The 17,631-nt window shown below is 46.3% G+C and overlaps 1 protein-coding gene across 4 annotated transcripts in view; it reads right to left on the bottom strand.

Moving 5' to 3' along the window:
• Window positions 1-17,631, bottom strand: part of SUFU (SUFU negative regulator of hedgehog signaling) — a 132,898-nt gene that overhangs the window by 112,728 nt on the left and 2,539 nt on the right. For all 4 annotated transcript variants that reach the window (XM_005566312.4, XM_005566314.4, XM_045362197.2 and 1 more), the window contains exon 2: window positions 14,813-14,947. In XM_005566312.4, coding sequence (XP_005566369.1) covers window positions 14,813-14,947 — 135 coding nt within the window. The remainder of the gene's footprint in view (window positions 1-14,812; window positions 14,948-17,631) is intronic.

Here is a 17,631-nt window from a genome sequence, read left to right as displayed (position 1 = left end):
TGAGCATGATTCATGAGATGACTGCCCACTAGCCCTGGCTGAAGAAGGTCTAATTCTGAAGGCTCCCTGCTCAGTGACCGTCTTCCTTTTGGGCCTTTTATCTACGCAAGACCACTGGTTACAGGAATGAGAAATTGCCAGCTTGGCTCAAGGAGGGTGGGAATCCAGCATGTCTGCAACCTGATATATGGGAAAAGTTAGACCAGGAAGACGAGAGGGTTAGGGCAAGCCATGGTGTTGCCTGTAGGTTTTCACTACATTTTTCCTCTAACCAACCAAGCTTTGTCAGAAGCCTTGAAGAGTCAAATCCATCACACGCCAAAAGCACAGCCAGCCAGCTCGATCCCCTGGGACTGGGAGCCTGGGCCAAGCCCCATTCTCTAGCAGTTACTCCTCCCCATAGCCATGGCCCTGGGCAGCCTGACATCATGTTGAAAGGCTTGAGGTCAGAGTAAGGGAAACTGGTGGTAGGAGGCAGGGCTCCAAGAGGTCCCAGGTATCACATGAGGGTTAGTACTAGAAAAAGTACTAGATTGGCCTTCCTGTGGCTAAGCTGATTCTATGACCAGGGACTCTAAAAGCCTGAGTAACACAGGATTAGGAAGGAAAGGGATCTTTGAGGGCTACTATCTTTTACTAACATGCTGCGGGCCTGGAGTCCAGTGAACCATACCTCTCTGAGAAGCTGCTGTGAAGCTATATCTCACTGACAAATGGATAACTGTCTCAGCCTCAAACTCAGGCCTGGTCACATTTCTGAGCCTCAGGACTCCTTCTTGCCAAGAGCCCTCCACTAGGCCTCAAGCCATGGACTGCAGAAGAGGAGACAAAGAGGCACCAGGTGATAAACTAAGGCTCTGAAGCTGTATCAGGCCCACCTCCCCACAATGTCTTCCAGCTTAAGGACCCTTCAACCCAATGAGGACCAGAACCAGGTTTATGTTGCTTGTTACTACAAGCCTCATGTCCAGAACTGTGTCCCAACGATGACAATCTACATAGCAGATGAATGTCTGGCCTTCCAAAGAAAAAGAGAGGCCAGCGATCAACAACAGATGAGAACTAAGTGTGTGTGTTTACCTACAACCCAGTGCTAGGAAAGGACAGTGGGCCACCCCTTCTCTAGATCTCTAGATCTAGTCCTGCTGCAAACATACAGTATTATCAAGTTATTTGACTTCCTGTGTGACAGACGGTCTCTCATAAGCCCTAAATGGTAGCCCATTTGTTTCAGGCAATTACCTGAAAAGGAGCTCTGGGCATTTGTGCTTATGCCTGTGAACCTTCTGTGTCCCTCGAGTACGAGGACCCTGGGACACTCTGTAAGCCAATCTCAGTCCTCTGTACTCATGCACCCAAGAAAGGGCGAAGCTCGTGGTATTTATCTCCAGGTGACATTGATCACCAAATCCTGACTGTTTTAAGGGGAAAATAACAATAAAGGCAACAACTGGAACAACACAACCCCTCAGGACAGCTACCACCATGTGTGATAGTAAAGCTGTGATCTGAGAAGTAGGCAAACAGCACAGTTAGTACATATACTACCTAAACCACTCTTCACTGCTGTGAGACGTCAAGGAGGAAAAACAGGAATATCGTTAATGTAACATGGCAGTGGATAAGAGCCATCTTCCCAAGGAAATGTGCTGTTTTCAGAATGTAGAAACCCTAGCAACAGTGGGCAAGCTGAATTCAGACAACAGCGTTAAGTAGGCAGCAGGGAAGCCTCAGAAGATGTTAAGTCCTCACTAAGAAGATGAGATGCATGCAAAGCAAAACCCTGCACACAACTGGGACAGCATCACTCCCTAGGAGTTATTTACAGAAATCATCATAAGAATAGACATAGAATTGTATAACAAAAGGTGATAGGATTATGAGTAATTGTTTTCTCACATTTCTAATTCCCAACATTTTTAGTAAAATGATTCAACTGTCTTTATAAGTGAAAAAAAGCAAATTTACAACTAAGACGTTGGATAACAATAATGAATTTAACAGCAAAAGGTCGGGCCAGGAAAGTTTTAGACGTTGTCTTCTTGATGCTGGTTTAACTATGAGAGTTTGAGATCTGGTTGGGGCTTCAAAGGAGCATGGTATACGCATTTCTCATCAAAGGCAAGGTTAAGCCCAATAGGGTATGGAATGGACAAGTCTGCATATCAGTCTTTCTATAGTCTGTACTGGAGGACAGAATCAATCTCAAACCTTGGGATTGAGGTGGCAGATCTCAGTACCAGCTACACTTTATGGAAGACACCATCATTGGAGAATATAAGGTAGAGAACTCATGAGCCAGTCCCATGAGTGGGACTTAGCCCTGACAGTGACTTAGGAATTCGGAGGTAGGCCCAGCACCTACTCGGGATCTAACACATTTAATGGCTTGAGAAGTGACCAAAAGGAAACTATGCCAGAAAGCATAATTAGCCCCATGGTCTGAACCCATGATGTGAGAAAAAAGTATGTATGGGTAAGGGTAGAATGGGGAGTGGCTGGAGGTTAGGAAGAAAAACAAAGATATGTCACCAAAGAAGATACACAGATGGCAGACAAGCATATGAAAAGATGTTCGACAGCATATGTCATGAGAGAACAGCAAATTAAAACAATTAGATACCACTCCACACCTATTGGAATGGCTAAAATCCAAAAAACAGACAATAACAAATGCTGGTGAGAACATGGAGCAATAGGAACTCTCATTCATTGCTTGTGGGAATGAAAAATGGAACAGCCACTATGGAAAATGGTTTGGCAGCTTCTCATAAAGCTAAACATAGTCTTAACATATGATCTAGCAATTACATTCCGTGGTATTTACCCAAATGAGTTGAAAACGTATGTCCACACAAAAACCTGCATATAAATGTTTATAGCAGCTTAATTAAAAATCGCCAAAAAATACTGGAAGCAATCAAGATGTTTTTCAAAAGGTGAAAGAACAAACTGTGGTACGTAACAAACAATGGAATATTATCAAGTGATAAAAGGAAAGGTGCTATCAAGCCACCAAAAGGCACAGCGGAACCTTAACTGCATATTACTCAGTGAAAGAAGCTAGTCTGCAAAGGTTACATACTATTTGATTCCAACTCTATGACCTTTTGGAAAAGGCAAAAACTACAGAGATAGTAAAAAAACCAAACAGTGGTTGCCAGGGGTTTAGGGGGAGGGAGGAATGAACAGGTGGAGCACAAAGGATTTTTAGAGCAGTGAAACTAGTTTGTATGATGCTGTGATGGTGTATACATGACATGCATTTGCCAAAACCCAACAACTGGCAAGGCGTGGTGACTCACACCTGTAATCCCAGCACTTTTGGAGGCGGGTCACTTGAGGTCAGGAGTTCGGTACCGGCCTGGCCAACATGGTAGAACCCCATCTCTACTAAAAATACAAAAAAATTAGCTGGGCGTGGTGGCAGGCGCCTGTAGTCCCAGCTACTCAGGAGGCTGAGGCAGGAGAATCACTTGAACCCAGGAGGTGGAGGTTGCAGTGAGCTGACATCGCACCATTGTGCTCCAGCCTGGGCAACAAGTGCGAAACTCCGCCTCAAAAAAAAAAAAAGAACTGTACAACACAAAGAGTGAACCCTAAGGTAAACTATGGACTTAAGGTAGTAATAAGTATCAATATTGGTTCCTCAAAGATAACAAATATACCACGCTAATGCAAGGTGTTAATAATAGGGGAAACTATAAGTAAAGAGAGAGGGGGATAGATAGGAACTCTGTACTATTGGCTCAATTTTCTGTAAGCCTAATACTGCTCTAAAACATAAAGTCGGCCGGTCGCAGTGGCTCATATCTGCAATCCCAACACTTTGGGAGGCCGAGGTGGGCAGATCACCTGAGGTTAAGAGTTCAAGACTGGCCTGGCCAACATGGCAAAACCCCCTCTCTACTAAAAATACAAAAATAGCTGGGCGTGGTGGCGGGCACCTGTAATCCCAGCTACTCGGGAGGCTGAGGCAGGAGAATCACTTGAACCCAAGAAACGGAGGTTGCAGTGAGCTGAGATTATACCACTGCACTCCAGCCTGAGCGAAAAGGGCGAGACTCCAGCTCAAAGAAAAACCCACAAAAAGATAAAGTCTGTTGATTAAAAATAAATCATTAAAGGAATTTTTAAAATTTTAAATGACTATCTGCACTGATATAAGGACTACTGAGATGCTGGGCACATCCCTGACCACAGAATCAGCAGCATGACCATGGGAACTTGTCACCTAAGCCAGAAATTTTTATGTTTTTAAAAGTTGCAGACTTTCCTGGCAACTTACTGTAAATGACTACAATACGGTTGCAGAAGTCTTTTTTTTTTTTTTTTTTTTTTTGAGACAGAGCTTCTCTCTTGTTGTCCAAGCTGGAGTGCAATGGCATGATCTCACTCACTGCAACCTCCGCCTCCTGGGTTCAAGCAATTCTCCTGCCTCGGCCTCCTGAGTAGCTGAGATTACAGGCACCCGCCACCACGCCTGGCTAATTTTCGTGTTTTTTTAGTAGAGACAGGGTTTCACCATGTTGGCCAGGCCGATCTTACGACCTCAGGTGATCTGCCTGCCTCAGCCTCCCAAAGTGCTGGGATTACAGGAGTTAGCCACCACGCCCAGCCTGGTTGGCAAAGTCTTGACTTGAGAGATGACACCTGTCACCTACTGTCCCGTTTTACCCTCCTGCCATTATCCTGAAGGACTCTTTCTTTAAAAGCTGCTTCCAGGTCGGGCACAGTGACTCACACTTATAATCCAAGCACTTTGGGATGACTTGATCTCATGAGTTTGAGACCAGCCTGGGCAACATGGCAAAACCCAATCTCTACAAAAAATATAAAAATTAGCCAGGCATGGTGGCGCGCGCCTGTAGTACCACCTACTCAGGAGGCTGAGGTGGGAGGATGACTTGAGCCTGGGAAGCAGAGGTCGCAGTGAGCCAAGATGGCACCACTGCACTCCAGCCTGGGCGAAGAGAGCCAGGCCCTGTGTCAAAAATAAATAGATAGATAGATAGATAGATAGATAGATAGATAGATAGATAGATAGATAGGCAGGCAGGCAGGCAGATAGATAGCTTCCACATCTAGCTCAACATTTCCCCCCAACAAAGCACTTTCTGGTTAACTCTACTCAGTCATGGTCATTTCATTCCATTAATCCAAGATAACTTTGAATTTAGCAGCATAATTTTGAATAGAATTCTCCAGCTCTCTGCAGGAGGTAGAATAAAGAGGTGGTGACTACTAGATCCAGACTGCCTGGGTTTATATCCCAGCTCCAGCATTCACTGGCTGGGCGGATGAATTCCTTAACATTTCTGCATCTCAGTTTCCTTATGTGTAAAATAAGGATAATAACTCCTACACCATAGAGTTGTTCTGAGGATTAAAGGAGTTTATATAAAGCACTTAGAACAGTGCCTTATACAGAGTAAGGGCTATAATTGTTTGTAATTATTATTATATGTTTAAAGTTTCTTGGAACCAGATAACAGGGTTAGGGGAGAGAGCCTCAAAGTCACAGGGAGACAGGAAACTGCTCCCAGTCCCAATCCTCACTGCTGTCTTCTTTCTCAGGGACCTCACCATCTCCTACCAAGCACATGCTGCATTTTTAAGGGCAGGCACTCGGTCAGATTCTTCATTGTCTCCACACTCAAACATATCATCTTGTCCAATGTTCTGCCTGTACAGGGGTCTCAACATAGCTCTACTGGTGGGTGTGCTACACAGCCTGGTCCTCTGTGTTGAGAGCTTGGTAGGCAGGACAGCAAGCTGCAAAGTTAGTTGGATGGGTGAGGATACCATTCCTCAGGGCTGAGATCATAAAGGATAAGATCCCACCAGATACATCTCAGAAACAACATCAGAACTGAACTATTGAAACAAGAAATGGAGCTACATTGAATACCTCAGAGGCAAGATACATGAATGAATTCAGGAGTCAAGGGCCAAAGGCCAGAGTTGGGACCCCTGAATCAGAAAGGTGGATAAGAGACAGGCTAGCAAACCCAGACCCAGGACATGAAAGGTATGGGGAATAGCATTCGAAATAGAAAATAGCACAGCCTGGAAGAGGGGAGCCCAAAAGGGTGGGCTGAACAGGGGAAAATCCTGGGACTGAGAGACCAGATTGCATCAAACCCATAAAGGCTTCTAAGTCTCTTGAGGAAGAGAAGGAACTTTCCCAGCACTGACCTACCTGGCACCACTCTGGCCTGGTAGTCACAATACCACACCACTCAGTTTTTTTGGTTTTTTTTGCAGGGACGGGACAGCATCTCACTCCTTAACCCAGGCTGGAGTGCAGTGGTGAGATCTTGGCTCACTGCAATCTCTGCCTCCCGGGTCCAAGCGATTCTCCTGCCTCAGCCTCCCAAGTGGCTCGGATTACAGGTGTATGCCACCATGCCCAGCTAATTTTTTTTGTGTGTGTGATGGAGTTTCACTCTTATTGCCCAGGCTAGAGTGCAATGGTGCAGTCGCGGCTCACTCCAACCTCTGCCTCCCGGGTTCAAGCGATTCTCCTGTCTCAGCCTCCCCAGTAGCTGGGATTACAGATGCCAGCTACCACGCCCAGCTAATTTTTGTATTTTTAGTAGAGACAGGTTTCGCCATGTTGGCCAGGCTGGTCTGGAACTCTTGACCTCAGGTGATCAGCCTCCTAAAATGCTGAGATTACAGGTGTGAGTCACTCTGCCCAGCTACAGGCTTTTTAAAAGTGAGTTTAGGCCACCACAGAGGCTCACACCTATAATCCCAGCATGAGGTCAAGAGATCGAGACCATCCTGGCCACCATGGTGAAACTGCATCTCTACTAAAAATAGAAAAATTAGCTGGGCGTGGTGGCACGCGCCTGTAGTCCCAGCTACTTGCAAGGCTGAGGCAGGAGAACTGGTTGAACCCGGGAGGTGGAGGTTGCAGTGAGCTGAGATCATGCCACTGCACTCCAGCCTGGCAACAGAGTGAGACTCCATCGGATCACGAGGTCAGGAGATCGAGACCATCCTGGCTAACACGGTGAAACAATGTCTCCACTAAAAATACAAAAAATTAGCCGGGCATAGTGGCAGGCACCTATAGTCCCAGCTACTCGGGAGGCTGAGGCAGGAGAATGGCACGAACCTGGGAGGCGGAGCTTGCAGTGAGCCAAGATTGTGCCACTCTACTCCAACCTGGGCAACAGAGCAAGCCTCTGTCTCAATAAAAAAAAATAAAAAAATAAAAAGTGAGTTTAACTGGGTCAGCTGGACAAGTTTTTTCCCAACTGTTGAGGGACTCTCTGAATTGGAGAATTTGTAACCCTTACCCCATGAAGGAAGAAACAATCCATGCTGTAAATGAAATGCTTAATAAAGGACGAAGCCATGCACCCACAGGCATCTGCTGGGAACCCCCACAATATAGGTCTTCCTGTAGCTACAAAAGAAAAGAAATCCCAGCACTTTGGGAGGCTGAGACGGGTAGATCACCTGAGGTCAGGAGTTTGAGACCAGCCTGGCCAACATGGTAAAAATCCCAACTCTAGTAAAAATAAAAAATTGGCTGGGCATGGTGGCACACGCCTATAATCCCAGCAGAGACTGCAGTGAGTTGAGGTCGTGTCACTGCACTCCAGGCTGGGCAACAAAGGAAGACTCTATCTCAAAAAAAAAAAAAAAGAAAGAAAGAAAGAAAAAGAAAAGAAATTCTCCTCAACTTTAAAAATTCACAGATTCAGAGATGTGGGGCCTGAATTCCAACACTAAGTGACAGCTTTGGCCTCAGAAAGGGTTCTAGAGAGTCCCTGTTGGGCCCTGCCACACTGGGCCAAGACCAAGGGAGCCTCACTCTTGCTTGGTGGTCCTGATCCCCTGTTCTTGGCAGGGAACTCTACCATCTCATGCAAATAGTCATCCTGACACTGAACATCCCTGAGAGGAAAGGCAGAGGGACCAGGCTTCAGGGAGGTGTGCCCCCCAGTGAGCCTGCAGAACACTTCTTCTAGCCTGCTAAACTTAGCCAGGGCTGGGCCCAGTGGCTTAGGGAGGCATTCTGGTTGCCAGCCTCATGAGAGCTCTAGGAGGAGAGCAAAGGTCCAACCAGAGGAGGGACCAAGCTCCCAGTACAGATGTGTATGGCAAAGAAAGGACCTCTCTTGGAAGCGACATGTTAAAAAGTTCCTGCAGGCCAGGTAGGATGGCTCACGCCTGTAATCCCAGTACTTTGGGAGGCTCAGGTGGGTGGATCACCTGAGGTCAGGAGTTCGAGACCAGCTCAGCCAACATGGTAAAACCCCGTCTCTACTAAAAATGCAAAAATTAGCCAGGCGTGGTGGCACGCGCCTGTAGTCCCAGCTACTTGGGAGGCTGAGGCAGGCAAATCGCTTGAACCTGGGAGGTGGAGGTTGCAGTGAGCTGAGATCACACCATCGCACTCCAGCCTGGGTGACAGAGCAAGCCTCCATCTCAAAAAAAAAAAAGTTCCTGCAAACTAAGCTTTGAGGAGGAAAAATTAGCATTTCTCAACTGCAGGAGACCGAGGCCACACTAAACAACAAGTGGAAAAGTTAATCTGTATCCAGTGTTTTAATAAATAACTCATACGGGTACAGAGCCCAGCTAAGAACACGAGGGAAAGGGAGGCTCTCCACCAACCAGGTGGAGGCAGCCCCAGAAAGCCAGTCAGCGGCAGTTCCAGCCCCCAAGGGGGGTGCAGAACTGCTCCAAACTCCACTGGACATGAACACCAAGAAGTCGCATTTGTGGGACAGAGCCTAGATCTCCCATGGTGGTGGGGCATGGGCACGACCTATGCTTTTGGGCTAACTCCACACGAAGGCTGTCTTTGGAACCAGCCCAACATGTACAGCAGATGACCTGCCCTGAGAAAAATCCCACCAGGGAAGTCTGCCTGAGTTCTCAAATGCACTCTCCAACTACCCAGCCTTCCAGCCTCGGTTAGGGCCCTGTAGGCTCTGTCCAGCCAGAGCTGTTAGTGGTATCAGGGGCAGCCAGAAATCCTCACAGAGAGTGATGCTGAAACCACTTCTACAGCCACATAGATCCCCCCACATTCCAGTCCACAGCTGCCTGGCCATAAAGGGGAAGGTCAGACCTGCAAGCTCTGACAGCACTTGGCAGCTGAGGCTCAGCTGCCTGACACCTCCCAAGTCCCAGGGAAGAGTCCCAAAGGACAGTCTCTCTACTCAGGTCAGTTGGGAACAGCCTTGAGGTTCCTAGAGAAGCACTCTGTTCTCTCCTGTGGCTGCCTGGACCTGGAATTTGTTCTATCTCTCCAACTTCAGAAATGGCTTAAGAATCTTTTGATCGAAACAAGTGCTTTACTGCCTGGTTTCCTTTAGTGAATGTGAATAAGGAAAGAACTTGAATGAAAATGGCCATCCCAAGGCTTATTAAGTCATTGTACTCTTCATCCCTTTTAGGGTTACCAGGGTGGGCATCCCCTCCTACCCCTGAAGCATGCCTGCCAGGAGCAAGAAGAAATGCAGAGGACCCCTCACTTCTGCCTGTCCCTACCCTCAACAGGTTTTAAGGAGAAGGAAAGATCATAATAGGAGGTACACAACAGGCATTTAATAAACGCTGTTGCCAGGAGCAGTGGCTCTTGCCTATAATCCCAGCACTTTGAGAGGCCAAGGAGGGAGGACTGCTTGAGTCCAGTAGTTCCAGACCAGCCGGGGCAACATAGCGAGACCTCGTGTCAACAACAACAACAAAAAATTAGCCAGGTGTGGTGCTGCATGCCTGTGGTCCCAGCTACCTGGGAGGCTGAGGTAAGAGGATCACTTGAGCCAGGGTGATTGAGGCTGCAGTGAGCTGTGACCTTGCCACTGCCCTCCAGCCTGGGCAACAGAGGCAGATCGTCTCAAAAATAAAAATAAAAATAAATGTATATCAGTTTTAAAAAGGAGAGGATAACTTAAAAAGAACATGAAATAAATAATACTACAAGTGGTGACAATTATGAATGTGGCACCAGAAGATTTCGAAATACTGAGCTAGAAGGTTTTTCAAGTCCCTCTCACTCCTAAAAGCGCTGTTGGTATCGTATAGCGTCAGGCTGCAGATGGCATCCCAGGTCCCTTCCTACAGGGTTCCTCTCAAACTTTACCTCCTCCCTGCAGCCTCTAGCAATTCAGCAGCCTGATTAGAAGTTACTCCCTCTGCTCTGCTTCCAGATCATATTTTATACCCATGGACTGTAGCATTTATTACTCAATATGATAACAATCTTTTTATGTTTATCTCCCCTCTAGAACATGAGCTCCTTCAGACAAGAATTATGTCTTGCTATTTTATCCCGAAGACATCTATTATGATGTTCTATGTCTGATACAAAGTAGGTGCTTGATGAATGTGTGCTGAAAAAATGAACCAATGCTTTTGCTCCTTTCTTGCTGAAGAGAAGACACAGACAGTGGAAGAAGAATTGCTGCCAGATATCCATTTGCCATCATTCCCACCTAGCACCTCTTAGCACTTAAGCTGGATGGCACAACACTTGTCTTTCTGACTTCAGCTTTGAGTACTAATTTAAACGAGGATTCATTAAGTCATTTTAAAGAGGTCCCACCATTATGAAATGTGTGGAAAATCACATTTTTCTTCAAAAAACTTAACAGGATCAAAAAGAAACCAGTCATCCCAGTACAAGGCCAATTATAAAGGTATCTATTTCTGTTTTATTATTTGTCTTTATTTACTTTTTGAGATAAGGTCTCGCACTGTCAGCTGAACTGGAGTGCAGTAGCGCAATCATGGCTCACTGCAGCCTCGAACTCCCAGGCTCCAGTGATCCTCCCACCTCAGCCCCCCAAGTAGCTAAGGCTACAGATGCACACCACCATGTCTGGCTAATTTCTGTATTTTCTGTAGAGATGGGGCGGTCTCACTATGTTGCCCAGGCTGGTGTTGAACTTCCTGGGCTCAAGCGATCCTCCTGCCTCGACCTCCCAAAGTGCTAGGACTATAGGAGTGAGGCACCATGCCCAGCCTATAGAGGTACTCTTGACTTTTGCAACATAGACCAGAACTGGGTAAATATCTGAGAACATTCCTTCCATATCCTTCTAGTGCCAGGATGTAATACTGGAAAATACTAGGCTTGATTGGTGACATGAAAACCCAAATAGAGGCCGGGCGCGGTGGCTCACGCCTGTAATCCCAGCACTTTGGGAGGCCGAGGTGGGCGGATCACGAGGTCAGGAGATAGAGACCATCCTGGCTAACACAATGAAACCCCGTCTCTGCTAAAAATACAAAAAATTAGCCGGGCGCGGTGGTGGGCGCCTGTAGTCCCAGCTACTCAGGAGGCTGAGACAGGAGAATGGCGTGAACCCGGGAGGCGGAGCTTGCAGTGAGCCAAGATCGCGTCACTGCACTCCAGCCTGGGCGATGAGCAAGTCTCCATCTCAAAAAAAAAAGAAAACCCAAATAGAGGTTTCACTCTTGTCATAAATGACATATGAATACAAAGTGCTGTACCATGTAGAAATGAAACACATGTAAGAGGGTAGTATTAAACCAGAAAAAAACAATAAGGAATAAGGTCCCATTTCAAATTAAGAGGTTGCCCCTTCTGAAATATGAGGCTTGCTCAATCACATTCTTCATGTTATTTTGGGCCTTGGGCCTATACCTAGCAGGTAGACTGGAAGAATCCTTAAGCCACATAGGAAATGGTATTCTTTTAACCAAAATAAATCTGTCAACAAAAAGGTACAGGCTAGCTGCACTAAATACTCTCTGCAGGTTCTTATTAAAAATATAAATTAAGGTCCAGCATAGTCCCTTTACTCCCCACATCTGTTTGCTATTCTATCTCCATTATTAATACTGTAATGCTGGGTCCCCATTCAGGCAAGATTAATTCCCTGTTCCCAAAGCCTTCTGCTGACACTGCAATGAATCCATTTGGAAGGCTGTAAAGGCAGCTGCAGACATTGTTACCAACACGTGACCAGTGAGGAGATGAAACCTGGGCCTCTGAGTTTAACAAGAGAGATGAGGAAGTTGGGTTAGGCCGGTGTTCAGAGAGATGGAATAGCCCAGTGGTTAAAAGCTCAAACTCTGAGGCTGAATGCAGTGGTTCACGCCTGTAATCCCAACACTTTGGGAGGCTGAGGCAGGAGGATCACTTTAGCCCAGGCATCTGAGACCAGCCTGGGCAACATAGTAAAACCTTAACTCTACAGAAAATTTGAAAACTTAGCCAGGTGTGGTGGTGTATGCCTGTAGTCCCAGCTCCTTGGGAGGTTGAGGTGGGAGAATTGCTTGAGCCCAGGAGGTTGAGGCTGCCCTGAGCCATGATTGTGCCACTACACTCCTGCCTGGGTGACAGAGCGTGACCCTGTTTCAAAAAACAAAACAAAAAAGCTCAAATTTTGTACTCAAACAGCCCAATTCAATCACAGCTCTTTTACCCCTAGATCTGTAACTTTGAGCAATTCATTTAACCCCTCAAGAGACTCACTTTTCTTATCTATAAAACAGAAATAATGAGAACCTGATAAGATTGTAAAGCATTTAACACAATGACATGGAAGATAGTAAGTACTAAACAAAGGGGGAAAAGGCTATCATCATCTTCTTCATGATACTATCATCATCTCCAGAATTGGTCTCTATGCTAAAAGGCAGGACAGGAGGAGTCCTGCTACTCTTTCAACCTGCCCAGGTTAAGTAGCCACCACCAAGATAGAACAGACATGGTACAAGGGGCAAGAAAGTACAAAAGGCAAAAACCAGAAGAGGATATGACAATACAAATAAAATCAGCTCTTGATTAACCAAGCTAATGAGGGGGAGGGAAAACTACACTTATTTTATTTTTAATTGACAGAATACGAACATAGAAAGATTACTTTAGGCCGGGCGCGGTGGCTCACACCTGTAATCCCAGCACTTTGGGAGGCCGAGGTGGGCGGATCACGAGGTCAGGAGATTGAGACCATCCTGGCTAACACGGTGAAACCCCGTCTCTACTAAAAAAAAAATGCAAAAAACTAGCCGAGCGCGGTGGCGGGCGCCTGTAGTCCCAGCTACTCGGGAGGCTGAGGCAGGAGAATGGCGTAAACCCGGGAGGCGGAGCTTGCAGTGAGCTGAGATCCGGCCACTGCACTCCAGCCTGGGCGACAGAGCGAGACTCCGTCTCAAAAAAAAAAAAAAAGAGAGCGATTACATTTAAATTAAAGAAACTGTCCATCAAAAGAATATAAACAGAAAAAAACTTTATTTTTTATTTTATTTTTTAAATTTATTTATTATTATTATAATTTTTTGAGATGGATTTTCACTCTTGTTGCCCAGGCTAGAGTACAATGGTGCAATCTCGGCTCACTGCAACCTCTACCTCCCAGGTTCAAGCAATTCTCCTGCCTCAGCCTCTCTAGTAGCTGGGATTACAGGCATGTGCCACCACACCTGGTTAATTTTGTATTTTTAGTAGAGACAGGGTTTATCTATGTTGGTCAGGCTGGTCTTGAACTCCCGACCTCAGGTGACTCGCCTGCCTCGGCCTGCCAAAGTGCTATGATTACAGGTGTCAGCCACCACGCCCAGCCTTATTATTATTTTTTTAAGACACAGTTTCACTCTGTTGCCCAGGCTGGAGTGCAGTGGCACAATCCCAGCTCACTGCAACCTCTGCCTCCCAGGTTCAAGTGATTCTTGTGCCTCAGCCTCCGGGGTAGTTGGGATTACAGACACATACCACCATGCCTGGCTAATTTTTTGTATGTTTAATAGAGATGGGATTTCACCATGTTGGCCAGGCTGGTCTCGAACTCTTGATCTCAAGTGAGCCACCTGCCTCAGCCTCCCAAAGTGCTGGGATTATAGGCATGAGCCACTGTGCCCAGCCAAAAAAAAAATTTTTTTAAATATAGATGGTAGCTTATTGGGGTACATGATATAACTGCTCAAAAGGCAAGAGAATACATTCATTAAGAGTATGAACTCTGAGTTGGGCACAGTGGCTCACACCCATAATTCCGATACTTTGGGAGGCCGAAGTGGAAGAACTGCTTGAGCCCAGGAGCTTGAGACCAGTCTGGGCAACATGGTGAAACCCTGTCTCTACAAAAAAATTACAAAAAGTAGCTGGACATGGTGGTACTTGCCTGTCATCCCAGCTACTCGGGAGGCTGAGGTTGGAGGATTACCCGAGCCTAGGAAGGTCAAGGCTGCAGTGAGCCACGATCATACCACTGCACTCCAGCCTGGATGACAGAGTGAGAATTATCTCCAAAAAAAAAAAAAAAAAAAAGCATACAGGGCAACAAATGGAAGCAGACTAGGATAAAAAAAATAAATACAGGTTAAAAGGAAGTAGGTAAGATAGATAAAGGGATGAGAGAGGGACAGATTTGTGATAAAGCAAGTATAAAATCAACAGTAGAATCTGGGTTGTGGGTATATGAGTGTTCACTATAAAATCCTTTCAACTTTGCTTTATGTTTACAATGTTTCATAATAAGATAGGGGAATAAAAGCAAGTAGACACAGAAGCATCTGCCCAAGTTCTGAGTCATAACCATGCTACCCTTCCCGTCCTATAAGCCCAAACTCCAGGGCAAGCTTAGAAACACCTGATTTGGGAACTCCTGCTCATCAAGACTTTCCTGAACCAGGTAAGCAGGAATCAGCTGTTAACAATGACCACCCTGGCATGAGCAGACATAGTCAGAGGGCAGAAATGCAGAGGTTCCACTGACAAGTACCAAGCTCACAGCACTATGACATTGTCACCCCTGCTCAGGAAAACCTCAGGAATAAGGCTCTGGATAAAGAACAGGTGGCACACACTCACTCATGGACTCTGTTGTCGCCATAGAGATCACTCAGGCCGAAGCTGATGTAGTGCCAGTGCTCAGGGATGTTAGCAGAAGGGCTCCCCACATTCCTGTACATGCTAACATAGTCCAAGGGGTCTGGGCCACCCAACCTGCAAAAAACAAAACACAGGGGTGTCAGTGTGAGCCTGGAAATCAGACAACGTCAAGCTAATGCGCTCTACTTTGTAAACCTAAAGGCCCCATCCTGGAGGAACCTGTGTGAAAGGTAACTAAAGAGAGGCCACATCTCTTCAGGATGAGACCAAGAGATGGACAGCTAAGGCTGCCCAACTCTGCAAGCATAAGAAGCTCCCTTCTCCTACCCCTGAAAGACTAGACCTCTTTTAGACATAAAACAGACTGGGTGGTTGCCCATTTTGCTTTCTCCTGTTTCAAATTACTGATCCCAAGTGAGACTGGCAGGGATTATCTCTCTTCTGTGGTGCTTGTATACATGCAAGCTTCAAGGCAAGAGGTGTATCAGTCAATCAATTGGCCTCTGTTGAAAGACCATCCTGAGCATCCCCAATGGGCATTGTTCCTGGAAGCAGAGGCTCTGCTCCACTCCAGCCTCTTAGACAGCTAATTCCTGAAAGACTATATTGTGCCCTTGTTAATTACAGTTTGTTCTAAACAAACCCGAAGCCTCTAGTCCGTGCAGACACCAGCCTGCACCACATAGACCAAAGCTGGTCTCTTATCACTGCAAGTGACAAAGGCCAAACTTAGGCTTAACTCAGTTCTGCACAGAGAACTGTAGCAGGAGTCAAACTGCGCCCTGTGAGCATCTGCACCCAGAAAAGGATCCCAGGAGAGACTGCCACCTCAAAGGTAGAGCTGGGACGGTAAATGATTTGGGGCCTCTCAGGACCACATTAAATTTCCCCCACCATTCAACTGAGAAGGAGCTGCAGAAGAGATTCAGTTATTGTCTCACTCCGAGAATATAATAGAATAAGAGTTCCCTTTAGTAATTAGTGCTTTAAAAAAAAAAAATCCTGTTTTGGCTGGGCATGGTGGCTCACACGTGTAATCCTGCACTTTGGGAGGCCGAAGTGGGTGGATCACTTGAGGTCAGGAGTTTGAGACCAGTTTGAGACCAGCCTGGCCAATATGGTGAAACCCCATCTCTACTAAAGATACAAAAAATTAGCCGGGCGTGGTGGCAGGTGCCTGTAATCCCAGCTATTTGGGAGGCTGAGGCAGGAGAATCGCTTGAACACCAGAGGCAGAGGTTTCAGGGAGCCGAGATCACGCCACTGCACTCCAGCCTGGGCGACAGAGAGAGACTGCGTCAAAAAAAAAAAAAAAAAATTCCTGTTATCCTTTAGAATGGATAAGAAATTTTGGTAGCTAGAGAAATAGACCAAATAGAAACCAGTGGAAGGAAGTCTGCATTTAGCCCACAAACACGGCACTTGAGCTGCCACAAACATCTGACCACTCCATAGACTGCAAAAGCTTCACCTGCCCCTGGGACATCAATGGAGTACACTTTTCAACCAGGATAGCATGCTGGCGGAAAGCTAACAACCAAATAAAAGACACGTTACAAGTGATCCCAGTCAATGTTGCCAACACCAGGCAATTTAAACACTATTTAAAACCAGTAGGTCTTGTTTCATCCTCTTTTACCAGGATATTATTTGCCTTTGTAGAAATCCCTATTCTCTGCTAGGAAATGCTAAGTTATTTATAGAACTTCTAAGAAAGTTGCTACAAATAGCTTAGCATCTCAACTGAGGAAGATGGACAATTCTCCATGTCTGCCTTAACTCTGATTTCAACAAATCATTTGACTACTACGACCGGTTGGATTTAGAAAAGTTTGTGGGGCAAAGGAAGAAAGAAAAGAGTAGAGATCCCTGGAAAGACCCCATTAGAGCTACAGAACTCCAGAGCAGATGGGAGCCACTACAGGCCCCAAACCTGCTCCAGCTTCCTGCTGTAAATTTCTAAACCTGCCCTGCTACAGCCTAGGTCCATCCTGCACCGAGCTGCAAAACTGCGTTCACCATTCTCTGCTCCATCTGCAGCATCCCTGAAGCCCTCTTTCTCACCAGGTCTCCCACAAGGTGTCACATCAAGGAGAGAAGCTTAACCTTAAAACTACAACTGCAAGGAACTACCAAGAGTCAGACAAAATTAACCCTGTCCCCAAGCAGAGTATTCTGTTCTACTACCCAGAGGCCAGATGAGTATGTGGGAAAAAATCATATTTTACACTTAGCAAATGATGTTATCCAAGGTCCCAGGGCATCCCTCAACTTAATTCCTTCAACACCCAACTTCTCTCGGCAGGGCAGTTGCAGGACTGAAGTGGGCCATGAGTACAGGTTCTGACTCTCTGCTTTGATCCTTGCTCACCAAAGTCTCAGCTTTCAGTTAGAAAGCTTTCAGTTAGTAGTCCCCACTACTCAGGGATCACTAGCCACAGAGCCACCCTGCTATTGCAAAATGAATCCCAAGCTACCCTGGGCCACAGACAGACCCAGACAGTCTGGGTCAGTCATCCTGCTAGAAACCTCGTGGGATCCCAAATGTGAGGAATATAAATGAATTTCAGGATCTTATTTTTGCAAACCCCTCCGCATCTTAGAAAGTACCAGTCATTGACGGCTGGGCGCACTGACTCATGCCTGTAATCCCAGCACTTTGGGAGGCCGAGGTGGGTGGATCACTCAAGGTCAGGAGTTTGAGACCAGCCTGGCCAATATGGTGAAACCCTGCCTGTACTAAAAATACAAAAATTAGCTGGGCATGGTGGTGTGCGCCTGTAATACCAGCTACTTGG

Source organism: Macaca fascicularis, chromosome 9, assembly GCF_037993035.2.
Source record: "Macaca fascicularis isolate 582-1 chromosome 9, T2T-MFA8v1.1".
Lineage (NCBI taxonomy): Eukaryota > Metazoa > Chordata > Mammalia > Primates > Cercopithecidae > Macaca > Macaca fascicularis.
Note: the sequence above shows the minus strand (reverse complement) of the source record. Positions and strands in the feature narration are given on the sequence as shown.